The 18,262-nt window shown below is 27.8% G+C and overlaps 3 protein-coding genes across 4 annotated transcripts; 2 read left to right on the top strand and 1 right to left on the bottom strand.

Moving 5' to 3' along the window:
- The first annotated feature begins 7,722 nt into the window (after positions 1-7,722).
- Positions 7,723-9,635, top strand: LOC127253331 (pistil-specific extensin-like protein). The gene is made up of 2 exons (XM_051277874.1): positions 7,723-8,203; positions 9,158-9,635. Exons 1-2 carry the CDS (start codon positions 7,735-7,737, stop codon positions 9,454-9,456), a joined length of 768 nt encoding a protein of 255 aa, XP_051133831.1. The 5' UTR covers positions 7,723-7,734; the 3' UTR covers positions 9,457-9,635.
- Positions 9,636-12,003: 2,368 nt separating this feature from the next.
- LOC127253194 (dof zinc finger protein 2-like) lies at positions 12,004-12,708 on the top strand. The gene has a single exon (XM_051277643.1). The coding sequence runs from the start codon at positions 12,004-12,006 to the stop codon at positions 12,706-12,708; it is 705 nt and encodes a 234-aa protein (XP_051133600.1).
- Positions 12,709-17,238: 4,530 nt separating this feature from the next.
- On the bottom strand, positions 17,239-18,180 carry LOC127253360 (auxin-repressed 12.5 kDa protein-like). Of its 2 annotated transcripts, none has more exons than XM_051277919.1 (3): positions 18,014-18,180; positions 17,679-17,898; positions 17,239-17,555 (listed from the first exon to the last, which is right to left on the bottom strand). In XM_051277919.1, exons 1-3 carry the CDS (start codon positions 18,117-18,119, stop codon positions 17,519-17,521), a joined length of 363 nt encoding a protein of 120 aa, XP_051133876.1. In that variant the 5' UTR covers positions 18,120-18,180; the 3' UTR covers positions 17,239-17,518. The 2 variants fall into 2 exon arrangements, with proteins under 2 accessions (XP_051133876.1, XP_051133877.1); XM_051277920.1 differs by having other exon boundaries at positions 17,679-17,892; positions 18,014-18,179.
- Between the last annotated feature and the right edge of the window lie 82 nt (positions 18,181-18,262).

The raw sequence follows: 18,262 nt of genomic DNA, 5'->3' as shown, positions 1-18,262 counted from the left end.
TTCTTAAATATGTTTTAAGATGATAACCATTTATAATATTTTATTTTTAATTAAGCTAAGAAGTCAGGTTAAAACAAGGGCCAGGTTCTATTATGAAGTCGATCAAATAATTCCATGTCTTATAAGTTTGTACGTCATATATATATATATGACTCGTGTAATATGATTTGTTTTGTCAATTATAGTTTATATGTTATTAGATTTGGACAAAAAATTATTTAGATCACACTCAAAGAATAGTTTCCATATTATAGAAAATAAATAAAGAAATAAAATATCTATACACCTTGAGCTTATTTTGCACTATCAATATCTAGTTGGTTTTACATATTATTTCAATGCAAAAATTAGGGTTTGTTTGGTGTTTTTTCAACCTAGCTACTATTTTTCTTTTTCATTTATAGTTTATTTTTTCACTTCAAAAAATATTATATCATATATTTATTTTATATTTAATCAATTATATTCAAAGATGTTTTTGGTTTAAAATATTATATCGAACAATCATTTCAATTTCAAAACACAATCAAACAAATTTGTGATTACATTATTTAAAATCATTAGATTTAAATTAAAACTAATGCAATAAATAAATATATATATACAAATACGTGGATATATTTATAAATATATCTTATTACTTTGAGTAAATGCTTTTTAATCAAGAAATTAAATTTTTAATATTATATTTATCATATTGTTAGGTACGAAATTTAGAATTAGGTTAAAAAACCCAAAGGTAAAAGTTAAAATAGGCCTACCAATCGAGTTGATCGAACTGGCCGAGGGGTACCGTAGAAAACTCAGGTAAAATTGGTGCATTTCTAAGGAAATAGCGGGTCGGAAGGTCTGCCGGTCGGAAGGTACGCAGGTCGGAAGGTCCACCGGTCGAAAAGTCCGCAAGTCGGAAAGTCCTCAGGTCGGGAGGTCCTCAGGTCGGGAGATTCGCAGGCCGGAAGGTCAGCGGGTCAGAAAGTCCGTAGGTCAGAAAGTCCGCAGGTCGAAAAGTCCTCAGGTCGGGAGGTCCTCAGGTCGGGAGGTTTGCAGGTCGGAAGGTCCTCAGGTCGGAAAGTCCGCAGTTCGGAAGGTCCTCAGGTCGGGAGGTCCTCAAGTCGGATGGTCTTTAAATCGGGACGTTTGCGGCTAGACCAACAAGTCGGATGGTCTTTAAGTCGGGACGTTTGCGGCTGGACCAACAAGTCGAATGGTCTTTAAGTCGGGATGTTTGCGGCTGGACCAAACAAGTCGGGTGGTCTGCAATTCGGGAGGTTGGTAGTCGGACCAACAAGATGGAAGAGTTGCGGTCGGTCCAAAGAGGCGGATACTGTAGGGAGTAAGTGGGAATGATACTTTGGTCGGTTGAGGGCACGTGTCAACAGGAGAAAGGTTAGCAGACGGTTGGGAAAAAATGTGTTGTAACTGTTCGGACGACGGTTTCCAGGAGCGTTTTCTTTAAGGAATATTTAAGGATTTGGATTTTTGTTGAGAAAGCATCTTCAATCAACTTCAACAAATGAAAAGTCAGATTTGGGGATCACCACTTTAAATTTTCAGCATTTTAATTTCCAGTTAATTATCTTATGTACCGTACAGTGATTAGAGATTCCTAATCTCAGACGTTAATTAATCAAGTTTAAGGATATTTTCTATATATTTAAATTTTTCTTTTTGTTTGTTGAAAAAATACATCAACACATATGTATGATCGTTATAGCGATCTTCATAATTAATTATTGTCATTGTACCAAATGTAGCTTGTAATATAAATTAATTGTTATTTATCATCTCAAGATTTAGGAATTAAAATAATAAAAAGGATTTTGGTAATTTTTGCCAATCCATCGAATTGAGTTGTAAACTTGAGACACGAGGAAAATAAAAAATAAAAAATAAATTGGGATCTATGCTTCAATTCATTATTGTAAAATAAGACTTTCATTTCCTAATAATGTTTGATTAATGATTTCTTAATAAATTAGGGTCGAATATATTTAGTAATTTCATGTCTTTGAGCCTAGTTCAAATTTATTGCCAAATTCAATAAAATTGATATATATATTTATATATAGATCTATCTTGATTTTCTATTGAGAAGTTAAAATTTTGATTTTGTTAGCAAAATATTTCCATTTCGTATTGAACAAACATCATTTTATTTTATTTCAATTGAGATTAATAACTTGTATATTAAACCGGTAACAAAATGTATATATTGTGTATTTGATTTGTATGTTATATTTTAATAGTAGTTAAATATAATATTTTTATAAAAAAAATCATGAATTGTATAATAAAGAAATATATATATATATATATGTATATAATAGCTTGAGTCTGCAAAAGGAGTTTATTTACTTGTAAATTTTGAATTTGAATAGTTGTATGATGTGATATAAATAGGATTGATGTGATATTTTGAATGTAAAATTGATTTTTAGTATAATATAAAAAATGAAAAATAGGTGTTTGATTTGATATTTTTGGGGAAAAAAATAGGATGAATAATGAAAATCCAAACAAATCTCTCAAACAAACACACCCTTTGATATTTTTAAATAAAAAAATAATTATATTTTCTTTAAAAAGTAATAATATATTAAATAATAGAATTTGTGATAATAATAATTGAACCGACATTGAAATTATAATTAGACACTGATTAATTAATAAGTCAACCAAGTTGTATTATATATAAATTTACCATTTAATCTGATTGCTTGTTAATAATCATTAATAGACTTATGGGTCACAATTCATAATTATTTAATTATTTCTCTTTGCTATAAAGTCTACTTATGCATTGGGACCTCAATTTCATGTCTGGACACACTATTTTATAATAATAATAATAATAATAATAAGACTTCAATTAAGTGTTAAAACCTATTTTAAAATATTAAGAATTTTTAAATAATAATAATGTGCGGCGGAAACTCGGCAGATAAGAAGGAGACTTATTAAAATATTACATGTGCCATGCAACTATTGTAGACTACCCTTCATCTCAATCGGTCTAGAAACTTTTGTATATATAAATGATATATTAATATATATTTTTTTAAATTTTTTAATTTTAAAATAAATTAGATTAATATATATATAAATATGTATATATATATATATATCTTTGGTGAGGTGAAAGTATAATGTAGAAATAAGGAGAAACTTTTGAAAAAAAATTTTTGATGTGTTATGGTGAAAATACACATAATTTTTCATGTTTTATTTATTACGTAAGATTTTCGTAGTATTATATTGTAAATATGCATCTAATTATGTAAATTTTAAATAATAGAAGTAATAAAATATTTTAAATAATCTTATTTGAATAAAATAAATAAATTATTTGTGAAACATTCCTTTAGAAATTTTCTGGAGAGGAACCATTACCTAATTTTTATAAAAAAAAAAACTATAAAAAGGATTATTAAGCAATTCTTTATTTATTTAATAAGACTAATTCATATATTTTATGTTTTTATTAGTATAAAGTTTACATGATTGTTGGATAGAAACCCAAGTCCCACATCGGAAGTTGAAGAAAATTTCACACTTTATAAATCCCAAGGAAACTCCACTAGTACGAGGCATTTTGGAGAATATTAAAAACAAATCCTTGCGGGCTCAGCCCAAAGCGGCAGTCCCTAAAAAATCTAGGATTCATTATCATATTCAAAAATTGCAAAAGAACAAAATTTTGGATAAAAAAACTCTGATATACCATCAATTATCATCTTATCGTACACTAAAAATACTTTTGAAAAATACAAATTTAGGAAACATGAGCCAAGCATATACGTATCAGTCAAATTTGGCGAAGTTGTTATGATTTATTACACGAGACGAGCCCGAATTGCCGAACGGCTGTCCGACAGCTCGTCTTGTTATTCTTCCAATAGATTTTTGCAAACTATATATAAATTTCAATTTCGTTTAACCATTTTTTTCAAATATATTTTATTCAACTGCAAATATCTATCACTATTTCAGTAAATTTGCAATAATATAGTGCTACATTCGTCCATCGTCAATCTATTCATTTGTATTTAGCGTTATTATTTTTAACATTAAAAATATTTTTATATTTGTATAAATTTTTTTTTACAAATATTATTATATTAGTATTATAAGACACTAGTAAATATATTTTTTTTCATTTTTCCTAGTACAAATGTTATTACACTAATATTACATTAGTATTATAATAATTAATATTTAAATATTAATATGCATACAAAAAGTAAATTAATAGATTGGTGGTGGACAAAGGTAATATGTAATATTTTGATAGACTGATAATGAATGTAATAAATAATGAAGTAAATTAAAGTAAATAAGTTATTAGGTTGTATTTTCAATATTATTCGTCCATTAATTTTTTGCTGATACAATCTTCGATGAATATTAATAAAAAAAATAATAATAATAATATTATTTTATTAATTAGTGAAAGTTTGTAAGATAATTTGTATATTTTTTGGTTTTTGTAGTTTATATATAAATTAATTGTATTTGTGATAGTATGTTTATTACTCCTCTATCCCACACAATTTGTTCTTATTTTTTAATTTCGTCCGTCTCATATAACTTGTCATTTTCTTTTTAAAAAATATGATTATCAAGGAAAAATTGCAAAAAATATCCTATACGTATACCTCGTTATCACTTTTGTCATGTATTTATCTCCTTGGCAAAATATATCTCACATGTTTGCAAAAGTCGCTAATTCTATCATTTGGTCGCGCGTGATTGTGCGTAAGGACGCGTGGTGTGAATGTCACGCGCAGGCAAATGACAGAAATAGTGACTTTTATAAACATGTGAGATATATTTTGTCAGTGAGATAAATACATGACAAAAGTGATAATAGAGTATAAGTATGAGATTTTTTTGCAATTTATCTGACTATCCACTTTAATCACATTTTAAATTTTAAATTATATATATTTAATCTTAATTAAATAATTTATTTATCTTTATCTTAATCTATAATTATTTATACTAATACACTTCTTAATTAGTTACTAATTATATTTTACTTAAATTCTCGTATTTACATTAATAAGCCTAAAATATATGGGACCGAGGTATGATTACTTTGATTATAATAAAAATAAATATTTTTTAATAGAACATTATAAAATGATAAAAATATATTTTCAATTAGAACGGAAATAGTAAATATATACATATATATGTAATATGAATAATATTTTGTTCTATAATAATTTCTTTTTTCCATCTTAACTAAATTGTAATTACATTATTTAATTTTTTTATCAAAATATTGTATATTTTAATTTTATTATGTATTATTTATTTCCAAAAAAAATATATCATAATACAATCAAACAAGCCAATGTTTTGGCCATAAAATTAAGGTGGATGTTTGAGTGTTTATTTAGTGAAAACAAACAAGCGTCATTTTTTATATAGCACAGGATAATATTTGTCATATAGAAGCATAGGTTGTGAAAGTTTTATAGTTGAATTATTATGTACTCTCTCCGTCCTGCTATAAATTACCCCATTTTTTTTTTTGGAACGTCTCACAAAAGATGACCTCTTTTTATTTTTGCTAAGTTTATCAATATTAAACATACTTAACAAATATAAATCAATTTAATTAAACTTTTAACATTTTACACGTAGGATCCACTCAAAACTCCTTTATTTCTATATTTTCTCCTCAATTAACAAATATTTTTATCTGTCTTTAAAACTTTTCATTTTTTATAAAACTAATTTATGATAACGATAAATAAATAAATAATTTTTTTTATTCATTTGTATTATATAAAATTTTATTGTCTATAAAATGATATCAATATTGCATATATTTTATTGAGAAATAATTCTAAAAATATATAAAATATCAATAACACTACACATATAAAAAAATAATAAAATATTATCATAATTTATTATTAATAACTTAATAACCTACACTACCTAAAACACTGTGTCCCTAACAAAAAGGCTCATCTTCCGCGGGACAGAGAGAGTATTATATAAATATTTGTATTGTGTTGTATTAAATGATAAAATTTGTGGTCGAAATATGTATTATATGTAATTATATCGTATGTTATCAGATATGTATTCTCTGTCTGGAATACATGCGTTGACTGAATTAAATCAACACTAAAATCAAAGTGTAAACTTAAATATAAATGTAAAAGGAATCCAAAGAAATTTTATGTAATGTGCAAATTGTAATTAAAAATAAAAATTAAATAGTCTACATATATATCAATGTAACGATTTCATAACTTTAGGTTCTTTCACAATTAATATGTGCACCTAAATAATAAAATATTTAAAAATTACAAATTACAAATGAACAAACTCATTACTTTTAAAAATATTGTAGTTAATTTATTCTTACATATGCATAATAATATTGTTTGGCATATTAACAACAATATATTACCTTGACAATGAAACCATTTTGCTATTTATTAAACTCCAATGTATACGATTCTTTTCTTCATTCTTCTTTTTTTTTTTTTTTTTTTTTTTTTTAAGTAATGATACTTTTTTACTTTAATAAAAAAATATTCATACATTTTATGTGGTATTATAAAAATGTTGTCGAAAAATAAATAAAATTGAAGATAAAAATATTTTGTTTTAATCTTTTATTGTAGTCTTATTTATAAAATAGGTATATACTAAAATCTATGTTTGGATGTTTAAATTTTGAGTTTAAATTTGAATAGTAAAAATTTTAAATTAAAATTATTGTATGATGTGATCAGGGCCGTTCCTGACTTTCGAAGGGCCCGGGGCGAAATAAAAGTTAAGGGTCCTTAAATATATATATATATAATATATTTTACCTGTAATAAAATATAAATTAAAAAAAAAACATTTTTTCTAACATATATTTTAAAAAATATTTTTAAATTTGGAAGGTACTTGGGTTTGAACCCAAAACCTAAAAAATAATATAGATAAAACTTAATCACCAAATCCTACTCTTGTACCAATTCATTAATGTAAAATAAGTTTTATATATAAATAATTTATATATAACATAAATAAATAATGAGCTCCAATTTAGATCGGGCCCTGGGCGATCGCCCCTTTCACCCAGGCCCAGCGACGGCTCTGGATGTGATTGTTTGAACGTAAAATTAATTTTAGTATAACATATAAAATAAATATTTAATTTGATATTTTTGAAAAAAAAAATTAATAAATACTGGGAATCTTTAAAAAACCCTCCAAACAAACAAGCACATCCTACAAAAAATAATCCACTGATTTGCGGCATTACACGTGACGTTCACGTGATCAACAAACAATACTATGAAAATAATCGAACAATTTTATGATTAACAAATCAACCCATTTATTACAAGCATGTGAACCTCCGTTCAACTCCAATTACAAAATTATGTTGTGGCATACCTTTACTATAGAAGTTTGGGAAATTTTGACCTGTGTTTATTTTTTTATTATTATTTTTTTTTCCTAACAAAATTGTTATACTATTTATAAATGTTTTTTCTTAAATAAAAAATATATTAAATTAAATATTCTTTTTACTAAAAATAAATTTTACATGTAAAATATTAATATCAAAGTATCTAATATTATTCACTCTGAGTTCTACGTAATTATTTTAAATGCGTACATTTAAATTCAATTTTAAAATGTCGTAAATGCCCTTTGCAAACTACTATAAATACCTCTAATATTTCATCAACCAATACACACAGTTCAAGCATGGAGGCCAAGGCATACTTCCTTCTTTTACAAGTGCTTCTTTGCACATCTTTACTTGCTCAGGCCGACGTCCTCCCGCCGGCGGAGGGACCTCGTCCGCCGCCGCCGCACCACCACTACCGCCGCGGCCACCACCACCCACGTCCGATTCACGCGCCCTCATCCGCACCATTACCGCAATCGCCTCCTCCCAAGTCACCACCTCCTCCTACTCCCTACTCTCACCCACCGCCGCCTCCTACCCACCCTCCTCCACCACCACCACCGGCAAAGTCGCCGCCACCAAAATCACCACCACCGCCAAAGTCACCGCCACCAAAATCACCACCACCGCCAAAGTCACCGCCACCAAAATCACCACCGCCGCCAAAGTCGCCGCCGCCGCCGCTACGGAGGGTTGTCGTCCAAGGCATGGTGTATTGCAAGTCATGCAAGAATAAGACACAGCCCACACTTACTGGAATCTTCAGTACGTATAATTCTCTCGTAAATAAAATTAATTTAATTTAATTTACAAATTTATTAATTATTTATGATGCAATCTTTCACTATAAGTTTAATATATATATATATATCATTTATTAATTGTGTTTCTGTGTTTGTGTTTAAGAGTGAGTTCTTTTAGTGAAAAAAATTTCTACACATTTTTTTCAAAAGATTTAATATATCACATATATTTATTATTTTTATATTACTTATACAATTCATTATATTTTAAGTTAAAAAAATATTCTTTTAAACTATTTTACAAAATAAACGCACTCAAATTTTTTAAGTTTTTATTATTAGTTATTGAGAACTATACAAATATTATTAAAATATTTATTTTCGTATTTATTTAAATTGTACAAAAGAAAATAATGGGTGTACTTTATTGTTAAGAAAGAAAAAAATAATAATAATAATTTAACATTTGTTTTTTTTATATCATGTTTACATTTTTGTATACATAACATAATTAAACATTTACATCCAAAGCATAAAGTATTTTTTTTTATATCATCTATATATTTTTTTATACATAACATAATAAAACATTTACATCCAAAGCATAAAGTTTTTTTTTTTTTTTTTTATATCATCTATATATTTTTTTATACATAACATAATAAAACATTTACATCCAAAAACATAAAGTAAACATATTGATTGTATTTTTATTGACAATAATATGTACTAGTATTTTACAAAAGTCGCCCTACACGTAGCCCAAAAGAAAAAGTATTTTATTAGTATTTTTTAATATTACAATGATTTGATTGTGTTTTTATTGATACACAATTAATAGTTATAGAATTTGCTACTATTTATTTTTCTAAATAAAATATATCATATATATATATATTATAAAATATCACATTAATTACTAATGTTTTATCTTGTTTACTATTTTAAAAAGTAAAATTTTTTTAACCATGGTTAGGGGCCGAGGTGAGGCTTCAATGCATTTATCCGAGGTACAGTTTCATAGAGATCACCAAAACAAATAACGTCGGCTACTTCTACTTCATGACAAATAAAATAAATGCCGACACCGCCAAGTATTGTCGGGTTTATCTAAAGTCTTCTCCGCTGGCCAAGTGTAATATTAAGACAAATCTCAACGGGGGCACCACCGGAGCTGTCTTGAAAATGACAAAAAAACAGCCGCCCGTCTCGAGTGGCCTCACTGCCTACGACGTCGGGCCCTTTACTTTTGTTTCGCAGAAGAACTGCAATTAGAAAGATTATAATTTGATACTTTCTAAATTAAGAACAGTTTGATTTTAAAGCTGGTTCGAATTAAGGCAGCATGGCTTTGTTTGTTAGGTTTGATTAATAATGTCTAATCAGTTATGTTGTGTTGTGATGTGCTGAAGGATGAAATGGTGTTCTAATAAAGTTGGAATTCTTGTCTTCTATGCTTTCATGTCCGAATTCAACTAGGTTAAAAAAAAAAAAAAAAAAAAAAAAAAAAAAAAAAAAACAATATACAAAACTCAATTATTTGCTAGTTTTTAAAAATTTATTTACTGTATAGTCTTTATGATTGTCTATATAGATACATTATTTTCTTTAAAAAAATATATATCACATCCAATATTTTTTATTGAAACAGACAAAATTACCATCTAAGTAAATACACCACTTTCTAATCTATTTCACTCAAAAATCAAATATTTTGTTCTTTAACAAGTAATCCTAGCTCATTTGTCCATTTTGAAAGATAATATTACTTTTGACATAAAAATTTAAAAAATAATAGTATTTTAATTTTATTGAGTAGTTAAAAGTAGTATAAGATAATTTTTTCTTTATTTTTTTGTGTAAAAATAATGATATGATGATAAAATAAGGTTATTAGTAAAAAGAATAAAAATAAAAATCTATAGTTACTAAAAAAATAATTATTTTAAATTAGACAATTAAAAATAAAAAATATATATTGTGAGAAAAGTAAAAGAATATATTTTACACATGTTTTCATTCAATACATCATAATTATATCTTATTTTCATTTTTAAAATATTATATCCAATATCTAATTTCCACTTAAAGCATTACATTGAAAGCTTGTTTCACTAAAAAGGTAAATTATCCAAGTTGAAAACATTTAAAATACTTCAAAACAAAGGCAAACAACCTATGTTTATGATTTCATTATAGCACATATACAAAAATATGTCAAATCATATTCAACACATAAAAAGTATGTAAACTTATTTTCTTTTCTTATTGAATCCACAATACTAACTAAATATAAAAAATTATATACTGATGGACATAATAATGAATTATACTATGAATTTACATATATGTATCAATTTAAAAAAAAAAAAAAAAAAGAAATTCATCTCAAAATTGGGCCTAACTTTTTTGTCTAAAACAATTTGTGTTGGGACGGAATTTTAGATTTATGTTGGAAATAATAAAACTTCTAAATGAAGTGAATATTCTATTAATATTTTGAATGAAAAATTATTTTTTATATAATATAATATTTAATTTGATTTTTTAAAGTAATATTTTGGGCTACCTAAATAGTTAGAAACGAGTTTTTTAATAAATTTACGGAATAATGGTGTATATTAATAAGTAAGTTTGTCATAATACTCTTCAATTTATGTATAATGTTATGTTATTTTGATAAATAAAAGCCATGATAAATTGATATTGAATGAAATTTTATATTCCTCGTACACTTAATAAGTTTTATATTTATATTTTGCGTCATTATACTAAACATTAAAAATATTTTATATTCGTATAATTTTTATACAAATGTCATTATATTTGTATTACAAAAACACTAATAAAAATACTTTTGTCTTTTTCCTTTGATTTGTACTATATTTGATTAATATTCAAAGATCGACATCCAAAAAATAAATATAAACTTTTAAACTAGATGAATGTAATATTATATATATATATATATAGTATTTAAATATGGTAATTCTAAATAAAAAAATATATATTTATTTAGATGAGACCAAAAAAACGAAAATAAAGAATAATAGGTCGGGAGGCCAACCCTACATCCAAACACACATAATAAGTGCTACAAACGAGCCCAAATGCTATATTTGGACCATAACTTTCTATTTTACGAATCACTCGTTTTATTTCCGTTCTTATTTTTGTATACTAAAATTTATATAATATTTCCGACATCGTATTTAAAACATATTTCTTAAATATATTGATATCGGCACTCGTATTTATCGGATCGCATTGTCCGAATAAGATTAATTACATCATTACAAAAATATATTTCAAAATTCCTAAAATTTATTTACCGCGTACCATACCAAGAATATTCATTGCATCACGAAATTAAAAGGAAATTTAAAATAAAAATATATTTCTACCATTTCTCTTACAACCTAAGCAAAGCAGAAAAAGCAGATTTTTAAAGAAAGAATGTGTGTGTGTATATAATCAGCATTGCATCATCATCATCTCAATTTCCCTCCTTTGTGACCTACAAAATCCGTACGGATTTCGAGAGTTTGACCAAAATTGCAAGAAAGATTTACTCTCTTAAATTTCATTTAATCCTTAGGAGATTACGAAGGTCAACCCACCCATTGTTTTCCCCCTGATTTGGATTACGGGCATATCTGCACCGTTGAATTATTAGCCCACATGCTGTAATAGGGTTCTAGACTCCTAGGCACCCTCCCTGTCACGTGACCATCTACCAAGTAGTATATATACGGGGCGTGGACAACAATTGACGGCATCCCGACAGGGTTATTGCTTTTGTTGTTGTATTTGTGAATCGTAATGGAAGCAGGCAGGCCCTCCGAGGAGAATGTGGATCCCAGGCCGGTCCAGGACCAGCAGGTCCAGCACCCGCCCCACCGGAAATGCCCCCGCTGCGACTCTAACAATACTAAGTTTTGTTATTACAATAACTACAGCCACGCGCAGCCGCGCTACTTCTGTAAGACCTGCCGGAGGTACTGGACTCACGGCGGCACGCTGAGGAACGTCCCCGTCGGCGGCGGCTGCCGGAAGAACAAGAGGAACAAGACAGCGCTGGCAATTAATGCGGCGGCGGCGGCGAATGAGATCGCCGCCGTGGGGCAGCAGCAGAGGATGCCGCCGATGATTGATCCGGCGGCGAGGAATTTCGCCGGCGGGAGATTCGCCGCCGTGGGGCTGAGGCCGGTGATTCCTCCGATGGGGAATTTTTTGTATTCTGCTGCAGGTGGGATTAATTCGCTCAATCTCGGCGGCGGCGGAGCAGGCCAGTTTGGGAGCAATTTCTTGAGCCATCCGGCGGTGAAGCCTCACGTGGAGGCGGCGGCGGCGGCGGCGCGTCTGTTGCAGGCACCTGGTGGCGGCGGTTTTCAGGCGAGAGGATCGAATTCTTGGGCAGCGCGTGGCGGGCCGGGTAATTCCTCCGGCGGCGTTTATTGGGGATGCGGCGGAGATGGGGCGGCGGCGGCAGAAGAGAATCAGTCCGGGATGAATCCTTCCCAGTGATTATCCATGCATGCAAGTTATGTTTTAATTAATTAAAACAAATTAAAGTGGTTTAAATTTCTATAATCAATTTATAATACCTATATAGTAATTAAAAAAAAAAAAAATGAAGTCCTCGCTAGGACTTCCCTTGTTTTCTTTTTCTGCTTTTTTTTATTATTATTATTTTGGTTTTGGCATTATAATGTATTGATATGAAAAAAGAAATGTTGAACTTAATATAATATTAATATAATGCATGTTTTTTTTTTTTTTTTATTGTTATTACTTTTCTTTAAGTTAAATTTATATACTCCCTCCCTCGCATTGAAAGGTTACAATTTTCTATTTTCGTCTATTCCAAAATAATATTACAATTTCCTAATTTAGTAATTGTATTGCGTACTTAACATAATAAATACTCTTTCAACTTACATTATATTACACAAATGTCATTACTTTTATATTATATCATACTAATAGAGTATTTTTGTCTTTTTACTACAATCCAATATAATACTAATATTCGAAAATCTACATGCAAAAAATAAATGTCACACTTCCAATGGGACAGAGGGAGTATAATTTATTTATAATAAACAATACTCCCTCAGTCCCACATAATTTATCCCTATTTTCTATTTTCGTATGTCCTACTTAATTTGTCATTTTTTTTTTGGAAATATAATTATACATTTTAATCACATTTTAAATTTTATAATTTTTTAAATCTTAATTAAACTATTTAGTTATCTTAATATTAATCTATAATTATTTTTACTATACAATAATTATTTTTACTAATACAATTTCTAATTACTTACTAATCATATTTTACTAAAATTCTTGTACCCAAATTACATGGGACAGAGGGAGTATTATTTATTTATTTATTTATTTATTTATATTTTTAAATTAATATAAATTAATTTGTCTCTAATGTTTTACTCATCGTATTTGTTTATTAATTTTTTAATAAAATTTTATAATATATTATTTACAATTTATCTATCCCATTTAGTATTAAAATATTACTATTATTTTGTAATTCTTGTATCCAAGCAAACTCATAAATTTACGAAATAAACTGAGATAAATAAAATAAGTAAAAGTTTGAGCATTGCTTATTAATTTGGGATCATCACCCACATTCGTCCGCTCTTTTCATACAAAATGATATATATATATATATTATGTGTATATATAAGTGATATAAATATATATTATAATATATTTTGAAGTGTGAAACATTAATTAGATACAAATTACATATATATATATATATATATATTAGTAATTGGGATCGGTTTTGGTTTTTTTGTTTTTTTTTCGCATATTTTTTTTAAAAAAAAATCTTCGTTATTTTATATTTCTTACACAATTCTTTATATCCGACATAAAAAAATTTACTTTTCAACAATTTCACAGAACAAACAAATAAATAGAATATAATATTTATTATTCTCTATAAAAATAGAATATTTCATATTACAAAACAATATATTGGAGATATTATTAAAATAAAAATATAAAATTAAACTCCAAATAAATAAAATTTGGTTACTCTTTCTGTGTGTGTAAACTATAATAATGTGCCTTAAATAATTTTTGTTTTTTACTTGTAATATATTATATATAAAATGTAATAAAATATAAATCACATGACATGTATACTAACAACTCGAGGTATATATTGTAATTAAAATAATATAAATATGATATATGAATTAACAAAATATTTTTTCTATCCTATTTTAAATGATACATCTAATTAAAAGTAATAATAGTAAGTGATGATATTATTTATTATTAAAATATAAAAATTTTAAATATGAATAAAAATATTTATTTATTAATGATAGTAATAGAAATAAATTTTTTTTGAATAGGTGACATATAATGTTACTTGTTATAAAATTAATTAAATTGATTTATATTTATTAAGTATATATTTCATCTGTCCAGCTATAAAGTATACATATTTTTATTTTGAGACGTCCAATTAGAAAGTAACAATTTCATTAAATATCTCATTTTTTTCTCCAAATACTCATATTTTATATCCCATTATTACTTTTATATCAAAAAAGTAAGAGCAAAAATATCATTACACTACTTTTACTTACCCACTATAATTTCTTAAATTTCGTGCAAAAAATAAATGTATATTTTTTCTTGGACGGATGGAGTATTAAATTAGTGAAATTTTATAGGATAAATTAAAATAAAAATAGTATCATTTGTTAAAAAAAAAATAAATAAATAAATAAAAAAAAAAAAAAGAAAGAAAGAAAAGAGGTAATATTATATATGTATATATTGAGGGAGAGAGAGAGTCCCATAAGGATGCTTTTTCGATTAATTCTTGTAATGGACTTCCCACGTCTGAATTCTGCAGAAAGACGAAGAAAGTGACACAAAGAAGAAAAGCAAGAGATTAACAAAGCACTGATCTTTAATTTTTTTATCCATAAAATTTTAAAATAAAATAATAATAATAATAATAATAAGAATAATATTATAATATAAAAAATAAAATTGAAGATTTTAGATGAGACAGGGAAGTGATGAATTTGAACTCAAATGTGATGGATCAAATTAAACCATTGATCATCACTGCAGCAGCTTAATTCTGTAAAAACAATCAGAAAATTACAGTAGTACTATATTTTTATAGATATTCACCAAGGTTGAACAAAAAATATATATGAAAATGTAAATATACTATGGATTTGTTTGCTCAACTATTTTTTTTTAATCTGAAACCGATTTTCAATATATATAATATCTTTTTATTAAAACTATTAACATTTAATATGAAATATTAAAATTTATATTATCAAAATAATTCTTTATATTTCAAATCAAAGTAGTAGGAATTTAGTGAATCATGGCATAAATACGTTAAATCATGTAATACTTACATATACGTGTTACTCTTTTCTTTAAAACACCTCAAATTGATGATATTTTATATAAACGAAATTTGAAATCATGAAAGAGAGTTAAGATTGGACTCTGAAGATCCAAAAATAAGATTCGGCAAAGCAAAGCAAAAGTATTACATCATGAACGGACCGTACTATTTTTGACTCATTAACCAAATCAAAAGAATCTATCAATTATATTTTCGACCGTAAATAAATCAAGAAAACAAAAGGAATGTCTTCGCTTTAAATCTTTAATCATAATTAAGAAAGTGAATCACCATTTTTTTTTTTTTTTTTTGATAATATGTAAACCCGCCACTACTCGAAAATACCCACTGGGTAAACCCCCAGCCGAATCTACAAAAACAAGTTACATTAGCGAACCAGGTTTGAATTGATGCCCAGTGACAGATAAAATAATTAACATTTTATTATTGAATATCACCAAATTCATCCACAATTTAAGGCTCTATTCATGAAAATACATATGTGCTCTCTTAAAATAAATTAGTTATCTGATTTTTTGTTATTTTGAAAAAAAATTAAAACTCCAAAAACTTTTGTCTAATAAAAAGTTACTAATTTTCTCGGCCCAGATCCAGTTCAGCCTGTGCTTAAATTAAAAAGCACTTCCAAGTGGAGTTCCAGCCATGTTTGGTCATGTATATATTGATGTGTCTACATACAAAATTAAAATTTATCAGATTTATTTTAAATTGATTATATATATAAGACTAAAATGAAAAATGGATTAATTTTGGTTCAATTATTTGTAAACAAGAAACAAAAATGAATTGCTTCCACTAAACTAGATGAATTACCTACCTGTGGACTTCAAATATCTCCAAAATTGCATCATCTGACGAGGTTTCCATAATTTTCTTACATAATTTTGGATATATTGACTTTTCTTTTAATCTAGATATTTCTTATGTTAATATTGAAAACAAATTTATAATATGAAAATAATATTCATATAAAATTATTAACTTGCAAGTAGATAGAATACATATTATATATATATATCAAAAAAAATTGTTGGGTGAGCCATCCTTTTATTTCACCAATTATTTTCACCAATTAGTCAACAATAAATCATGTACAGTATCAAAATGATTCCAACAAACAACAGATCTTGAATAGTTCCAGCCACAGATAATCTAATACTCACCATTTCTTCATTTTTATTTTGGAACGTCCAATTACTAACTATTTCATTAAATAACTCATTTTTTCACAAATACTTTTATTTTATATTATTTTATTACTTTTATCTGCCCACTATAATTAAAATACTATTATTCCTTAATCTCCGCGCCAAGAGTAGTTGTATAATTAAGTTGTATACTTTTAGCTTGGACAAAGGGAGTACTTGTACAAAAATGCAAACACTTAGCAAATGAAGAAAAAAACAAAAATCGAGAATTTCGATTCAAAGAAAATCAAACAAGTTCATATAATATAAAATTCAGCCAAATTTTTGTATCATCAAACAAGCATCTTAATCAGATCCATGCAATTTCCTCACTGGAAATGGATCATTTGAATTTATAGTGAAAACCATGATCAAGGAACGAAGATATGCACATACTTTGTTGTTAGCCAGATGAACACGAAAGCAGAGAACAAGATCCAGCTTATTTCATTCCACGATCACATGTTTGAAAAGCAAGCAGAGGATTGAACATCATCAACCCCAAATCTCCCTCCTGCGTCTGCATCGCACTCATTTACACAAACTCAACAGCACACATCACTCAGTCTGTCATAGTCATATACTTAATTACTTAGCTTCCATAAAGCATAATACTAAGGATTTAAACAAACACGAAGCAGGATCTTCGCCACAAACACGGCACTATGTACAAGCAAACCGCCTCCGCTGATAACCGCCAGCTGCTTCACTGGTGTTTGCTCCGTGTATCTCCGCTGTAAAGCCTACAGACGTAAACGACGAAAAAGTTTACATAAAAGAGTTGAAAGTAGAAGGAAAGTCTCTGGATCTGGTTGCTAGGACGATCATCGAGTGATTTGAACAAGGAGAAAGCAGAATTTGTTTACCAGTCGTAAACAGTGGGGGAATTCGGCTGTGGTCTATCGAAGTAATCGGCGCCAATACTCTTGGTAGCGAGGTTGCTTCCTGGATGAAAAACGCTCCTCCACACGTTCTCCTTCTTCAAAGCGGTAGGCGACGGAGTAGTCGGCGTTCCAGGTGTTACAGGACTCGCCGGCATCGATAGAGACCTCTGGTAACGGCTACTACCTTCTCCTCCTCCTACATCTAGCAAATCAACTCAAATCAGTACAGATCACAGCCTTAAACACCTAATTATTGTGAGTATGTACCAAAAAAACCTAATTATAAAAATTAGAGCTCTAACCAATTACCGACTGACCTTTGATGTTCAACGGCTTCGCATAAACCTTCTTGAGATGTTTGAGGCCACGCTCCGGCTGAGGTCCGGCCACCACATCGTCCCAGAGATGATCCAGAAGCACCATTTTTGAGCTCTCTCTGTGTAACTGATACGAGATAGAGTATTGTGAGAGGAATGAGTAGTCAGTAAAAGCACAATAAATAGAGAGAGGAGGAAATATCTAGCACCTTCCAGGTCGATTTTTTCTATTTCCAGGCATAATAATGA

This window comes from Andrographis paniculata, unplaced genomic scaffold (assembly GCF_009805555.1).
Source record: "Andrographis paniculata isolate CXL003 unplaced genomic scaffold, ASM980555v1 Contig50END, whole genome shotgun sequence".
Taxonomy (NCBI): Eukaryota; Viridiplantae; Streptophyta; class Magnoliopsida; order Lamiales; family Acanthaceae; genus Andrographis; species Andrographis paniculata.
The sequence above is the reverse complement of the archived record's forward strand: the minus strand, read 5'-3'. Positions and strand labels throughout refer to the sequence as shown.

Coding starts and splice junctions, on each gene's coding strand:
- LOC127253360 (XM_051277919.1), bottom strand. CDS start 18,119: ATGGTGCTTCTGGATCATCTCTGGGACGATGTGGTGGCCGGACCTCAG. Junction 17,899..18,013: donor GAAGCCGTTGAACATCAAAG/GTCAGTCGGTAA, acceptor TTGATTTGCTAG/ATGTAGGAGGAGGAGAAGGT. Junction 17,556..17,678: donor TCCCCCACTGTTTACGACTG/GTAAACAAATTC, acceptor TTACGTCTGTAG/GCTTTACAGCGGAGATACAC.
- LOC127253331 (XM_051277874.1), top strand. CDS start 7,735: ATGGAGGCCAAGGCATACTTCCTTCTTTTACAAGTGCTTCTTTGCACA. Junction 8,204..9,157: donor CACACTTACTGGAATCTTCA/GTACGTATAATT, acceptor AACCATGGTTAG/GGGCCGAGGTGAGGCTTCAA.
- LOC127253194 (XM_051277643.1), top strand. CDS start 12,004: ATGGAAGCAGGCAGGCCCTCCGAGGAGAATGTGGATCCCAGGCCGGTC.